Here is a 15581-nt window from a genome sequence, read left to right on the forward strand (position 1 = left end):
GAAAACTCTCATAAACCACATTTTGAACCCCAAACTCAGATAAAATATGCACATAATTAGTTTGATTAAGAATATGTTAGTTGACGTGAGAATTTAAAGTAAACCATTTTCAAAAACTTGAATGGTGTTCTTACCCTTGTAGGCCAATCACTGGAGGTGATTTTTAAAAGCTTACAACAATTTGATCTCTTCTTTTTTTTAACTCTTTCTCCAACCTTGATTCTCCACCCAAATGCTCTTCACTTCAATGACCCCATTAGAGTTATCTAAGCCTTTTGATTTGTGGAAACCAAATGCGTAGAGAGAAAATGTATATATGTGAATATATATATATAGAGAGAGAGATATATATATAAAGGCTCTCTTGAGATGATGAATTATATGCATACCCTAAAATGAGTTCATAAAGACTTTATAATAAGTTGTTAAAGGCTTAAGGAGCATTAAGGCGTCAAAGACCTTCTGGAGCCTAAGCGCAGTATAAGGCGCAAGCTATATCAAAATAAGACGCGTGTATATAATAATGCATACTTAAACATATATTATTATATATATTTATAATCAAGTAGTAATTGCACTTAACGTAAGTGGTGAACCATAAATTTATGAATTTTGTCAAATATTTCATAGGGTTAAAAAATACTATATATAATATAGAACCCTTTAATTTAGTAGTAATTAAGTAAAAAAGAAAATGATATTAATAAATAATTAAAAAAATACAAGATAGGCCTTTTTTGAGCCCGGAGCCTACTAAAAAGTACGAGCCTGAGGGCTTTATGTGAGCCCGATTGAAGGGGCCTAGCTTATAGTAAGTTGAGGCACTCTAGCTGAGCGAGCCTGTGATTTTTTTAGAGCTTAGGCGCGCCTTTAACATCTTCCATTCACCTTCTCGAGTTCGACAACTCATACACTATCTACACATCATTGGGCCTACTACTCTAATATTGTAGGCTAGAAGTGAGGATCATAAATTAAGCAATCACTCTTTAGCTACAATAGATTCATCAATTGGCCCGAACATCTCATGACCTAAAATTCAACCCATTAATCAAAATTAATATCACTATATAATAATGACTGAATTGCAATTAGAGAATGGTTAGGCCACTTTGTTAATTTACATAATAACCCCTACACGCGTAATTAGCAAATGATTAAATGTCATCATTTCAAATGCTTAATTAATACTTTCATTTCCCTCCTCAATTAATTTTGTTTAATCACATAATAACAATATCAAGTGTTTGGATTTACTGGTCATCATAAAATTAAATACAAGCGTAGATATAATCTTAAGAGTGAGTTTTAAAATCAATGATTTAACAAATACTCAAATGATCCTGATTTTAGACCCTAAGATCTGCCGAATAAATCAAAACAATTATTTAACCATGACAATAATCCATCTCATAGTTGAAAGCTATTGTGCCATAACAAAAGATGAAAAATAAATTGATTTGCTGACTGTTGCAATTTTTCAACTCATCGTTGATCCGTTCCATTATTATTATTATTATTTTTTTGTGACTTGAAACCCTTGCAACTATCTATCCTTTAAACTTGTAACTAACCCGCACCCGACTACTCACCCCGACCCTCCAATTCTTCATAAATAAAGAGTCCGACTTTTATTATAATCATTCAGAGGATAATCATTCATCCCGGGTTCATTTAGGCCCTTATATGGATACTTATTACATACAAGAATAAACCTGTTGAATTATTGGTCACCACAGTCAATCTCATAAATTTATCAATACATATTATTCACCATATATACACAAAAATAAAACATTGAGGTTTGCTATGGTGACTATGGATAGAAATTCCCCTGTTGCTTTTTATTTTTTAATTTGTTTTTTATTTCTTAAATACCCTTAATTTTTTTTTTTTACTTCTTTTCACTGTGTTATAAATACCCTTATTTTGGCAAAAAATTATGATCAGTGTCATGGTGAAAGTGAAAGTAAAGTGTGCCCTTACTTTACAATGACACTGACGGTAAATTTTTTTTTTTTTTTTTTTTACCAAAGTGAGGATACAGTCATGGTGAAAGTGAAAGTAAAGTGTGCCCTTACTTTACAATGACACTGAATGTAATTTTTTTTTACCAAAGTGAGGATACATTTATTGACAAGTAAAAAAGTAGGGTTACATTTAAAGAAGTGGGTTAAAATAGTCTCGATGTTTATAGCCTTACTTTTGTAAAAAAATTACCCTAGGTACCATTATGAAAGTAAATTTACCCGCAATATTTACCAAAGTGAGTCTATATTTAAAGAAAAGGGTAATGAAGTCTCTACATTTATGGTATGTTGGGCTAGAGGGAAGGGTTGAGAAGGGAGGGATGAGAGGAGCCATGCTTGATTGGAGGAAAGGAAGGAAAGGAAAGCCAGGAATGAAGCATTGTTCATTCTTTTGTATTGTTTTATCAATCCAAGAGTGGTGGGAAGAGTCCGTCCAAGAGTAGGAGGAAGAGAAGAGAGAGAAAAACATAACTACCAATACCATCATTTTTGTATTGGATCTAACAAAAAATTAGACATATTTAGGAGTGGTAGGACATTAAAAATAAAAACAACACATATCAGCTACTATAAGGGAGTGGGGCAAGTGTATGGCCAGGAGGCACGTGCTTCTCTCACCTGACTTTGCTTACTACAATATATATACTAAATTTATATATTTTTATATGTATATATGAAAAAATTTATGTAATACCTCCATAAAATTTTTATTTTTTAAAATTATTTCTTAAATTTTATATATATTTTTTTCTTTTTTACTCTTTAAATTCATTTAATTTCTTTTAAAAAATATCAAAATTTTCTTTTTGAATCAAACTCCAATTTTTTTTCCTTTCAAAATTCTCTCATTTCTTTTTCCTTTTAAAATTTTTTTATTAACTATTTTTCTTTTTAAAATTATTCATTAATTGATATATTATTTTGAATAATTTTTCTTGTGTATTTCTTAATTTATAAAATTTATATTTATTATCATAATAATAATAATTATTTTTTTTTTTACGCGGTGTCCATAAATTTAATTTCCACCTCCACCCCGCCTACTATCTAGTCAAATCAAAAAAACCCCTAGAGAAAAAAATAAAATAAAAAAAACCTCTATAAAGATTGGCGTACAGAACATACAAATCCACCGTGAGGATGAGAAGTTATTCGCGTATCCGATTGAAAGGAGTAGGACATTAATTATCAGTACTCCACAAAATGCAATAATTTTGCCTGGAGCACATGGTTTTGAAATTGAGATACATGGGACGTGTCAAAGGGCCAAACGTCAAGTCAAATTCAAAGCAAGCAGTGAGGGCTAGCTAAGGCTAACGTACACGGGGTGTGCAGAATCGGCGCAAAACTCGCGGAGATATAAACAGGGACAGCCACACCCCAAATCAGAGATCGTATCGAATATCATCGATAGCATCACAAGTATTATTATTTACCTCGTGATTTGCATGCAGATCACCGTCGCTTTTGTCACCGTCTGATTTGGCTGACATCAATCAATCACGTCGTCATTTGTGCTGGCATTGGTACACCCGCCAGTATTCCGTTCTCTGTGCTTCCTCAATCTCTCTGCTCTGTCTCCCGCGTCCACTGTTTCACTCACCCTCTCTCTCTCTCTCCCTCTCTCTGGATACAGATTGCATTAGAATATTAGATTCTGTAGTTGAGAGAGAAGCTATTGTAAGCTTGGGCTTCAAAAGACCAAAATTTCAAACCTATCCCAAACACATATTTGAGACAACATTGATATTGGGTCGAGCTCACTTCAGATTTCATCAAGATTAATTGATTCGCCCAATAAAACTTTGTGTTGTTCCTGTTGGACAAACAGTCCTTAGACCGGCCCACCAACAATGTTCCGCACTACATTCTCCACAATGCAACAATTATGTAAATATATTAAATCCTCAATTTATTAAGTGATGTTATAATATTATAATACAATATAATATGTTGTATAAGTGTTATATATCCAATATAAATACGTTATATAATTTTTTAAAAATTGCTGCATAGATACTGTGTTACACTGGTGGTGCACACGATCCTCTAAACAGGAGAGGATCCAAGTTCTTATCCAAGGAATGCAATATCATATTTATGAAAACTTAGAATATGATATACTCTAAAACAAGACTTGCACTCCATTTATTAATCTAAATATCAAATGAAGTGCAATGTTAAGAGACTTTTTTGGAATGCTGATATCGTTTCCCAAAGTCGAAACAACAAAAGCAAAAATTTATGATTCCCGATTTATACATGTTCATTTTTTGGTAGTATATATATTGATATGTAATAGTGGTGAAGTTACAAGCTTACAATACATGTAAAGACATCAGAGTGTTAGAACAGACATGATTGATCCTAATGTTACTTGAGAGTTAAATTTCATATTATAAAATACTAATCTATATTGGACATACATGTTCTCTCTCCTACTGTGAACCTTTTAAGGTAGCAGGCAACAGCAAAATCTTGTGCCAAGTCTATTTAACATGTTCATGCACAAAACAGGGCATTCAAGAAAAATCATTGTGACAATTGCAGTAATCAGAAAAATGCTGTTTTAAGGTTCTCAGACCAAAAAATAGTGGATACTGGGTGGTTTTACTGGCAAAAACACACACGCTAGAGAGATGTTTCAGTCTCAACCCTTACTATTGACATAAGATGAGTAAGTGAATAACCTTTCCACACAATCATCTCAAATTAGATTGACCTACTTCACCATATTTGAGAAATTTCAATACCACATCTTTCAACATGACACAATTTCTCTTTATTTCACTAAATCCAGATATATAAAAACCCTTGTCAGAAAAATAGAAAGAAGAGTTTAAGCAGATCCACAGATAAAGAATTGTGAGTGTAAGGCATGAAACCACTTATTGCTGAGAAAAAGAAGCTCAAATCACTTTCCGAAAAAAAAAAAAAAATAGCTTAAATCTCAGGACAATCTAATATGTGCATATACCTGGATCAGGCAAACAAATGCAACAAATGCAGCTCAACATTCAACTGATCAAGAAAGAAATGGAATAAATACTGCACGTTAAAAGAGTATCAGATATGCATTTCACCAAATATATATATGAAGCAGTACATTATTCAGATACAACAATACTCGACCCTATATTACAGTAACACATCGACATTATATCCAAGGAAAGACACAACAAGAACAATACACTTACATGGCAAAACCTACAGCAGTACCTCCTAAAGAGTTGTTAGACGGTTTAAGACAGGAAGATCTAGATGTTGCAACTCTTGATCGTCTAGTCTTCGATTTCTTCTTCCTTGACAATTTTTTCTCCAAGTCCTTAACTCTTCCAGTAAGGTCGGATATGGTAGTTAACTGTTGTTTCCCTGCCTCAATCAACTTCTCCATCATCTCCCTCAACCTCTCGTTCTCTTCGATCAACTTTCTGTCATTTTCCAACCCCATGTCATTTCTAACGGGAACCTGTTTAAGTGTTGGTGACATGGGAGAAAACTTTCCTCCTGTAGCTTGTTCTTCACCAGATGTTGCCACTAAGACCTCTTCTTTGTCAAATTCAGTTCCACAAGATTCGTCAATCATCTTATCTGTTCCAACAGATAGTAGTTCTGCTCCAGATGGAGTGGACACCAAGACTTCTTCAGCTGTTTCTGTCCCATGAGGCTGGTCAGTTGTTTCGTTTCTTCTACCAATTGATTCGAGTAGCTTTTGATTCTCCTTTCCCATTGCTATTTTTGGATCCTCATTAGATTCTCCAGTTTCCGCAATGAGCTTTTCATCCCCTAGAGAAGTTAATCCATGGATGTCTTCACATTCACCATCATTGATTTTGTTGTCCGGCCTTGCTAACTGAGGTTGAGATTCATCTAGTCTAGACGCTTCCAACCCCAAAGATTTCTGATTGTCTTCTCTCCGTTCTCCATCATGAATATTGTTAGCCAATAATGAGAGCCCTGGCCAACATTCCTCTGGATTTGAAACTTCCCCAAGCCCTTCAAGATTACTGACATCTCCTAGTGATGACACTAGGAATTTCTCAACGTCAAGCTTGGTATCCCCAAGTTCGTCAGCTTTCTTTGATCCAACCTTATCTTCCTCTCCCTTGGCAACTTCCATAGGCTCACTCGAACTTACTTTTTCACTTTCTGCTTCCTCCAGCAGTTCATTTGGCTCAATCTTGTGATTGTGGAGGAATTCTTCATCTTTAGCTGATCCAACCTTCTCCACCACTTCAGCACTGACTAGACCTTCCATAAATGCATCATGTGCCTTCTGTTCAACCATATCCATATTTACAGCTCCCTCATCTGGTTGAGTAGCATCAATTGCCATATTAGAGTCAACATCTCCACCTTGTGAGCCCTCACAAGTGCCACTTTCAATCTGTTCAGTCCTGTGGGGCTCAACAGCAATTTCTTTGTCCAGTACTCCTTGTGGCAGTTCTGGCAACCGATTCATTTCCAAGTCCTTGTCTGCAGATACTGTGTCATCAACTAGAGAAGAAGCTCCCTTCTCCTCCACATGATTGCGAATCTCTTCTGCAGCAGCTGGAAGTTCAGCAGATTGCTCAAGCATTGAATCATTGCAGTTTTGCATCTCTGACATCACCTCTTGACAGACACCAACACCTTCAGCGTTCTCTTCATCATTCAGTTTCATTGCTGGAGCTACTAATTCTTTCATCAGTGGGATTTCATGAACCTTATCCTCGGACTCCTGGCATACTTCTTTGTCGAGCATCACAACCTCTGACGTTTCTGCAGCTTTATCGCTGGATATTGTGTCTATAATACCAAGACGATGACCTTGACAAGGCTCTACCAATTCCATTTTATCATTGTTACCCGCAGAGTCTTTAAGTCCTTCATCTTTTGCTTCCACTTGTTGCTCTCGAATGCAATCTTTATTTGCAGTGCTGGTGTGAGAATCTTCTATGGGTTTAGTGGCGTATACTTCACATTTACTGATAGATAGAGAAGCTAGAGAATCAAGCTTATCCTGAAGGCTTACAAGCTCCTTCGCCACAGATTTCCTCATGTCCCTTACACTTGCATGCAAGCCCTGAGAAATATAAATGCAAATTAAGGATAAGATATTTTGAACACAATAACAATTCAAGAAAAAAGGAAAAAGAAAATCTATGAAGACAACAGTTATGATCCGTAAACTCCCTCAATATGGATACACCATAGGTCAAATTAAACACCATATAACCATCAAGGGTTCAAGCCTTAGTAGAGGCATGTGTGTGTGAGTACTATGAAAAAAAAAAAAAACACCATAGAATCCGAACTACCATTTCAATGACCTCACTATGAAGCCAGAGTGCCTTACTGTTTGATTCTACAAACATATTCAAGCTTAGAAACTTATTGGTTAAGACCCTTTCATGAAGATCCATGTCATGGAATTGATGAGCAATTGAGCATGCTACTACAGTCACTAAAATCTTGCCATCTAATAAGAGTGCAAAAGACAACATGTGACAATATAAAAGTTTAGTACGTATAGATTCAGATTAGTAACATACCTGAACTGTGTCCAGTTTCAGCAGAAGGTTCATTATAAGTTCTCCAATGATCACTTTCTGCCTATCATCAATGTAGCTATCAGAAGAAGACTCGATAGCTTGAATACGACTTCTGATTTCAGTCACCTGCTCCCGAACATGAGCTATCTGTTTCAATTTCTTCAATGGTTCCCATCTTCTCACCTCAAAACCACGATTTGCAGACTGAATAATCACAGCTGCTTCAGCTTCTGACAAGTTCTTCCTTTTTGCATTGTTGGCTTCCTCATATTTCTCTTCTTTCACCTTGATGGCTCCTTTATCCTCTCCAACTGTGAATTCACCATCACCTGATTGAAGTTTGGATGAAGCATCTTTCAATTCAATTTCTTTAGCAGACATTTTATCCTCCTTGTCTAACCCTTTATCCACTTTGAGGTTACATATACCATAATCAACACCGGCCTTAGTAGTGCTCTGGTTTGTCGAGACCTCTTCATGAGAAAGAGTGGGCAAATTATCAGCAACCTGGATCAGAGGGTGAGCCTTAGAATTTTCCTTTCCATCTTGCCCAGTCACCTCAGCTGTCCCAACTTCTTCTTCTTCTTTTGTGTTTGGCTCTGCCTCCATGGCATTCTTTAATGAAGCGTTTGTACACTGCATGTCCTTTTGAGTATTTTCTTTCAAACTTGAGAAGGTGGTAGACTTGTAACTGTCACTAGATAACTCCTGTGTTCCTTTGTCACCAGAAGGACTGGGAGCCTTTTGAGCATAGGTGGAAGACTTGTAACCGTCTCTAGATAGCTCCCGTGTTCCTTTGTGACCAGGAGGACTAGGAAACCTTGAACTAACATTACCATTTTTCCTCCTCGGCAAAGGATCAACTCTCAGACAGACCGGAGGTAGTTTAGATGCCTCCTTTGGTGAAGAGGACTGCCTTTTTGTACTGTTCTCAGAAGGTTCCCTTAGACCACCATCTGCAATATGCTTCACAGGAATACCTTGGGCTTTTCCCTTGGCATCTTCTGAGATGCCCTTTTCCCCATGCTGTTCCAGTTGCTTCACAGGAATCAATTTCTGATTAGCATCTCTCTCCATCATCTTTTGACCAACCTCGCTGCCAAAATTATTGTTACTTGCTCCAGGTTGGCCTGTTCCATCCTCATTGTCAGGAGGTGCCACAGGAGTAATCTTGAAATTGGAAGGTTTTTCTTCAATGGATTCTTCGTCCTCCGTGTGAGCTTTTCTTTCCACTTCACCAGGCTTATAAGGCATCCAAAATACTGGAAATGGCAATTGACTACTGTATTCATTTTGCTGATATTGAGTTCTCTTCTCATCTCCAACATGCTTCAGAGATCCAAGGTGGTTAATATCAAGTGGAAACCATCTCCTCCAGACACTTGGATCCTGTCCAGAAGATTTCGTACTTCTGGGAGAATTTGCATCATGAGGATCCTCCTCCCTGTCCTCCATCTCCACTTCAACAGGTTTTCTGTGCTCCCTGTTCTTCATGTAACCAGGAGGAATATACACAACTGGATACGGATAATTGTTAGACTCAATAGGGAGTACAGAATTACTGTTTTTCTTTTCCACATCAGGGCCCTGTTCTTCGATCTTTACGTTTGAATTTTTCCTGTTGCACGAGTGGTTAGGACACCCACAGCAGTGATCTCTAGGCCCATTCTTATCATACTCGTATCTCGGCTGCTCCATTGAGTAATGTGGAGGAGGAGCATGGTGAAGAGGATAGGTTTCGGGGAACATAGGGTAACTTCCATGATAGTGAAATGGGGATGGCGGTGGAGGAGGATAGTGAGGTCTAAAACCATAGTGACCAGGGAGATAGTTATGATTACAACATCCGTGACATCCCACTGGAATGGAATAGCCATAGAAGCCACCTTGAGGCCAGGACTCATATGTTACTGGAGGTCGGGCTACATCCACTTTCATTTGAGGTGGAACAGCTTCGAAGCTTGGATAATAAGGGTGTGCGCAAGGCATCTGATTGCTCTGGTGAGGATAATATGAGTCCGTGCTTCTGGAAACAGGATACATTCTGCCACGCTATTGAAGCAGAACCACCAGATAATTTACTTCTCCAAGACTTCTAATGCACACTAGGCAATCAGGTGTTGAATTAATGAAATCTATAGCAAATGTTTGCTGCAGAAAGAATAAATTATATCAGAGAAACAACTAATAATTGGAAATGTTAAATCACAAGAGAAAGAAACTAATTATTCAAGGGACAATCAAAGAACAAATTCATACAACCACTAAAAAAGATTTGAATTAACCAATCCAAAACACTCCAGAATTTATGTCCTCCTTTTCCCTTTAATATTTACGTGCAAAAACACACAAGAAAGAGAGTAAAATGAGATACTGAGCTAGAAGCCAACTAAAAAGTAGGCCTCTCTAGTTCAATTTTTTTCTCAGTTAATCAAAACAATAAATAAATAATCGATGATAGTTTTTAAAAATTGTGTTTCTGAAAACTCAATTAAGAAAAACATATTTCCAGAGAGCAATTTCATAGTTCCTTGAGAACTATTTTTTTTTTTTTTTGGGGGGGGTTGAGCTTGAGAAGAAAACTGAACGAAACACAACTTAGACTACTTAATCAGGGAAATAAACCACAACACCTCAATCCACTTCCTACATGGATTCTATCTTGTCCCACTCACTAATACAAGTTCCTGCAGCAATTCTCTTCCATATTTTTTAGAATCCAACCCCCACATTGACGTTCAGAAGGCAATTACAGATCCCACTAAATACATATTTGTTGCCGGGATGGAACAAGATTTGAGTAATTTATGATATAGGAAAACTTCTTAGCATGTATTCTGAAATTTATAGAAGCAACAATGCTTGATGGTAATAGCAAGAATTCATTAGTATGCTCATTATAACAGCAGATGCAGACAAGGTAGAATCAATACCTTATTTCCTCATTAATGGATACTAAAATATGTGTATTTTTGTGCATTACTCACGGTGTCCCTCCAACTATGAATGGTACCGGAAAAGACTGAACATGGACCTAACCTTGATATTACTTTGATTCTTGTACTTTATCAGCTAAAGACATTACCATTACACCAAAATATGACCACCATAGTGTGCATTTTCATGTTATAGATATTAGATAATGGGAAAATTAAAAAAAACACTAATTAATTATGCATATTTTCAAATATGCCAACTTTTTCAAAGTAATAGGTTTGACTGCTAATTTTATCAAACTAATTACAAAAGTGTACAAAAACACTATTTAGACTCTATAATAGTCCAAAATGCCCTTATCTCTTTCAAGAAAGTCCAATGTCCACCAAGTTCCTAAACTCCCTTGTTTCCGGCCATGAGTTCTAACAGACAAAACGGAGCAACTCAAATCAAACAAAAACTGTTGTCGGGAATATTACCTGACTCAATCGCATATGTATATATAACGCTAAACTTGATCAGGTCACGTATTAGTGCTATTAATGATTAAGATTCAAATTGATGATCAATACATAACATATTTATGAATCAAGAATAATTGTAGAATAACAAGAAATAAGTTAACCAGAAGCAAGAAAAGTACCAAAAATTAGTACAATTCACACTTTTAAATATTATTTTTGGGAATTCTAGGATTTTAGTGAACAGAAAAGAGAAACTGATCATGAGAATTAATCAATTAAATAAAAATGGAATAGAAATTAAATTCACCAACACGGGTGCCAAGAGATCGAGAGAGCTAGCTATATAGAGAGAGAAATTAATGAAAATAATTATATAAGAAAAAGGGAATTAAAATTTTTTTTTTTTAAAAAAAAAAAGCTACTGTCTTGAGATGGGCCTTGTGAGCTCATGGCCAGAAATAGGAACTCGGAGGAAGTTAGACATTTTTTAAAGAGATAAGGGCATTTTGGACCATTAAAGAGTCTAAATAGTGTTTTTTAAACGTTTTTTAATTAGTTTGATAAAGTTAGGAGTCAAACCTAATATAGTTGAAAAAGTTGGCATATTTGAAAATATGCATAATTAAGTATAGTTTTTTTCAATTTTCCCTTAGATAATTAAGTTCCTGGTTTGCCTTAAGTGTCTTTCTTAATTGTTCATCCCAAATTTGAAGTACAACATCATGTCTAATGTAATATCACAGGGAGATGACTCGATATGTCTTTTGCAAAGCAAGAGGCGGAAATTATATAAATACAAATAGCATGGTAAAAGTTACAAAGCACTAATGCTATGTTTGGGGGGCGCTGAATCAGCACCAGATTTGGGATTAGAGAAATTTGGTTCAAAGTTTAAACACAATTTCCTCCAATTACCGATTCAGTACTCCCAAACACAACATAAACTCATTCCTAATTGTATTAAATAATAGGTTTTAAATGGGGTTCAGTTTTTTCCATGGTTTACAAGCAAAATAGAACTGCCAAAGTTTTAGTTCTCTTACATGTCATTTAGAATTAGAAAAAATAGGGGGGAAAAAAATTCTGACTTTACAGGCCGTTAATTGAATAATCCTCTATTTACAAGCCAATTTGCTAGAAAGTTCAGCTTCCCTCACACTCAATTTGGAAATTTGATAAAATCAATCAAATAAAAAATAACACAAATTCCCCATTGATTAAACATAACAATGCAAACACTTAAAATGTGTCAACAAGAAAAATGCATGCAATGATAACACCTCCAGAAAAGACAAGTAAAACTCAAAGACATAAAAGGCAGCAAATTTCATGAACAATATTCTAAAAAAAAAATTGCCCTTAGACACCAAACGAAAACCAAAAAATGCAATATAAAACAATGAATCGAAAAGGTCCAGCCAATCACTTACATTTTGTTTTCGCAGAAAAAAAATAAGATCCAGCCAAACGGTTCCTCAAATCCAACTGAAAAAGTTATCGGCGCAAATCGATCCACAAACCCAGAAACTGAAATGTTCAAAGCTTTGCCTCTTCTCTTGTGATATTGATCGGTGTTCGTCTTTCAAATGTAACGAGTATATCGACTTCATACATATATATATATATATGATATATCGATAGATGGATAGAGACGGAGGTAACTCTACTACGGCTTTCCAGAGATTTCCCGAGTGTCAAAGAGACGAACTGTCTGGATTTTTTTGCCACGTGTGCAGTAGTTATTGTCCACGTCAGGAGGAATGGGTTGTCTGGTAGACGTCACGGCTTATTCTAGACTTATGTAACACTGTAGTAGTAGTAGATGACGTGGCGTGTTAAGATTGGAGTTATCCAAGTCCAACCCACTTCCAAATTCCAGATATATCTCGATGCATCTATATATTTATATATATAATCCATGTAAATATATATATATATATATATATATACGCACACACACACCCCTGGTGAGCAGAAATAATATACTCACATTGATTAATTTTTTCTTCTTATATTTTAGGAAACTTGCTTCTGTTTTTATTATCATTATATACCGTATTGTTAACCGAAAAAGACAAAATTAGACATATTTTTAATAGAAATAAACTAAAATCAAATTGGTTAGGCTTTTCTTCTATACACGTATAAAAATTCCTTCCTATTCGTCCAGGGGAATTCGCAAAGCATACCAATTAAAAAAAAAACATCATTTTCAATCCCTTCAATCATAGAAGGTTGAAACATAGAATACAAATGCATCTAAAAAAATAAATAAATAAAACCAAAAGCGTTTGAAAAAACAAATTCATTCCCATCGTTACTGCCAAGTCAATAAAATTCCCAACAGTTCACCGTGACAGTCTTCTTCTTCGCAATCAAGATGAATAAAATTAATTAAAGAGAAATAAGTTGGTCCTGTTTTTTTAATTTCCTCCCATACTTCATCCATTCAATGATAAATTATGTAATAAAAATTAGGAAAACACATTAACTTTGTCCCTTATCATTGGCAGTGAAATTTTTTGCATGAATAGCCAATACTAGTTTACAATTTCAATACAATATGAGTAATACCATAACTTGTGTATACCAGGCTAATTAAAAATTCCCAAAACATAAAAAATAAAAATAAAAAATTCTTCCCATCCATTTAGCTTGGGAATTCACAAAGCATACAAAAGAAAAATAATAATAATTATTATTATTATTTCCAATCCGTTCAACCATATAAGCTTGAAATATAGAAGGAAGGCAGTGACTTGACCAACCATAGAAATGGTAGCATCTCAAAAAAAATTATATATAAATAAATAAATAAATAAAACAGCTGCGGTAGGTTTTGGGAAAAAAATTCCTTCCAAGCCAGTAAATCTTCCACCCCACCTGTAAAGAAATTATTTCAGAAGTCTTGAATTGATTTAGAAGCAATCCAACTTGCATTGTAAACCCCTATATTCACTAGGGGTATGTTTGGTAGAGTGGGTTTGAGGAAAGGGAAAGGGAAGGGGAGGATGTTTGGTTGATTAATGAAGAAAAAGAAAGGAAAGGATAATAATCATGTTTGGGAAAAGAAAAGGAAAGAAAAGAAAGGGAATTATTTTAATAAATTGACTATTATACCCTTTTATATTTTAATAAATAAATATATATATATATTCTCCAATACTACACAAGAAAAAAAAAATAATAAAAAAAATAAATTAGGGCAAATCATTTCCCCCCAATCTCGCCTCCATCTCTATTATATATATATATATACACACACACACATATAGTCTCCTATACTGATGGGCCACCAGAAAAGAAAAAAAAATTAGCGCACATCATTTCAGCCTCCCCCAATCTCGCCTCCATCTCTATTCTCGTTCTCAACTCTCTCTCTCTCTGTGCAAGAATCAAAAGTTCAAAACCCGTATGGTATATTATTTCAGATTGTTTAGAAAATCAAAATTTCGCAAGCTTCCATATATATATATATATATAGGAAGGGAAGGAAAGGGTTTGGAGGGTTAACTTGTGGCTTCAACAGTAAATTTCTTAACCTCCCAAAAATAGGAGAAAATGAAGGGAAAGGGAAGTAGAGGCTTGGTGTGTGATTTCAGATGCCAATCTTGCCCTTGATATGAGTTTTGATTGAACTGGAACAGCGGCGATGGAAACTGATATATATATATATATATATATATGGAAGCTTGCGAAAGATATGGGTTTTGATTGAAATGGAACAGCGGCTATGGAAACTGATATATATATATCGCCGCTGTTCCATTTCAATCAAAACCCATATCTTTCGCAAGCTTCCACATATATATATATATATATCTATCAGTTTCCATCGCCGCTGTTCCAGTTCAATCAAAACTCGTATCAAGGGCAAGATTGGCATCTGAAATCACACACCAAGCCTCTACTTCCCTTTCCCTTCATTTCCTCCTATTTTTGGGAGGTTAAGAAATTTACTGTTGAAGCCACAAATTAACCCTCCAAACCCTTCCCTTCCCTTTCCTTCCAATAATTTTTGCCAAATACAAATTTTTAATCCCCTTCCATCACCTTCCCTTCCCTTTCCTCCCATTTTCACTCTACCAAACTGGCCTTAAGCGTTCGTTAAGGGGTAGAGACATAAGGGAAAAGTTGTGGACATTATTTCAAAACTAATTTGGGTATCCACTTATGTGGGACACTCGTAGAGTTGTTTTTTTTTTTTTTTTTTCAAAAGAACCTTCTCATGTCAACAGCCGAGTGCTCTCCTTATTTAATTACATGATTGAGATATATATATATATATATATATATATTGAGAGATATAAAAAGTTAAATGAATCATTTAACAAATCCTTCAATCCCAATAATTAAGTAATGAAAGTTCACGACTCTTGTCACGAGAAGTTCATTTGATAGTATTACTCATATTGTATTAAAATTGTAAACTAGTATTGGCTATCTATGCAAATTTTTTAACTGCCAATGATGAGGGACAAGGTTAATGTGTTTTCCTAATTTTTATTACATAATTTATCATTAGAATGGATAAAGTATAGGATGACATTAAAAAAAATAGGACTTACTTATTTCTCTTTAATTAATTTTTTTCATCTTGGTTGAGAAGAAGAAGA

The 15581-nt window shown here is 35.1% G+C and overlaps 1 protein-coding gene across 1 annotated transcript; it reads right to left on the bottom strand.

The window, feature by feature from the left end:
- Positions 1–4796: 4796 nt before the first annotated feature.
- LOC132298943 (BAG family molecular chaperone regulator 6-like) lies at positions 4797–12580 on the bottom strand. The gene is made up of 3 exons (XM_059795325.1): positions 12396–12580; positions 7565–9715; positions 4797–7095 (listed from the first exon to the last, which is right to left on the bottom strand). The coding sequence occupies exons 2-3, from the start codon at positions 9605–9607 to the stop codon at positions 5224–5226; spliced, it is 3915 nt and encodes a 1304-aa protein (XP_059651308.1). The 5' UTR covers positions 9608–9715; positions 12396–12580; the 3' UTR covers positions 4797–5223.
- Positions 12581–15581: the final 3001 nt, after the last annotated feature.

Source organism: Cornus florida, unplaced genomic scaffold (genome assembly GCF_030987335.1).
Source record: "Cornus florida cultivar Cherokee Brave unplaced genomic scaffold, ASM3098733v1 CherokeeBrave_3.0.0_Hap2_Chr03, whole genome shotgun sequence".
Lineage (NCBI taxonomy): Eukaryota > Viridiplantae > Streptophyta > Magnoliopsida > Cornales > Cornaceae > Cornus > Cornus florida.

Bases quoted from the DNA above. Each gene is read 5' to 3' on its own strand.
- LOC132298943 (XM_059795325.1), bottom strand. From the start codon at position 9,607: ATGTATCCTGTTTCCAGAAGCACGGACTCATATTATCCTCACCAGAGC. The intron at 7,096-7,564 runs GTATGTTACTAA...TATATTTCTCAG, and splicing joins TGAAACTGGACACAGTTCAG to GGCTTGCATGCAAGTGTAAG.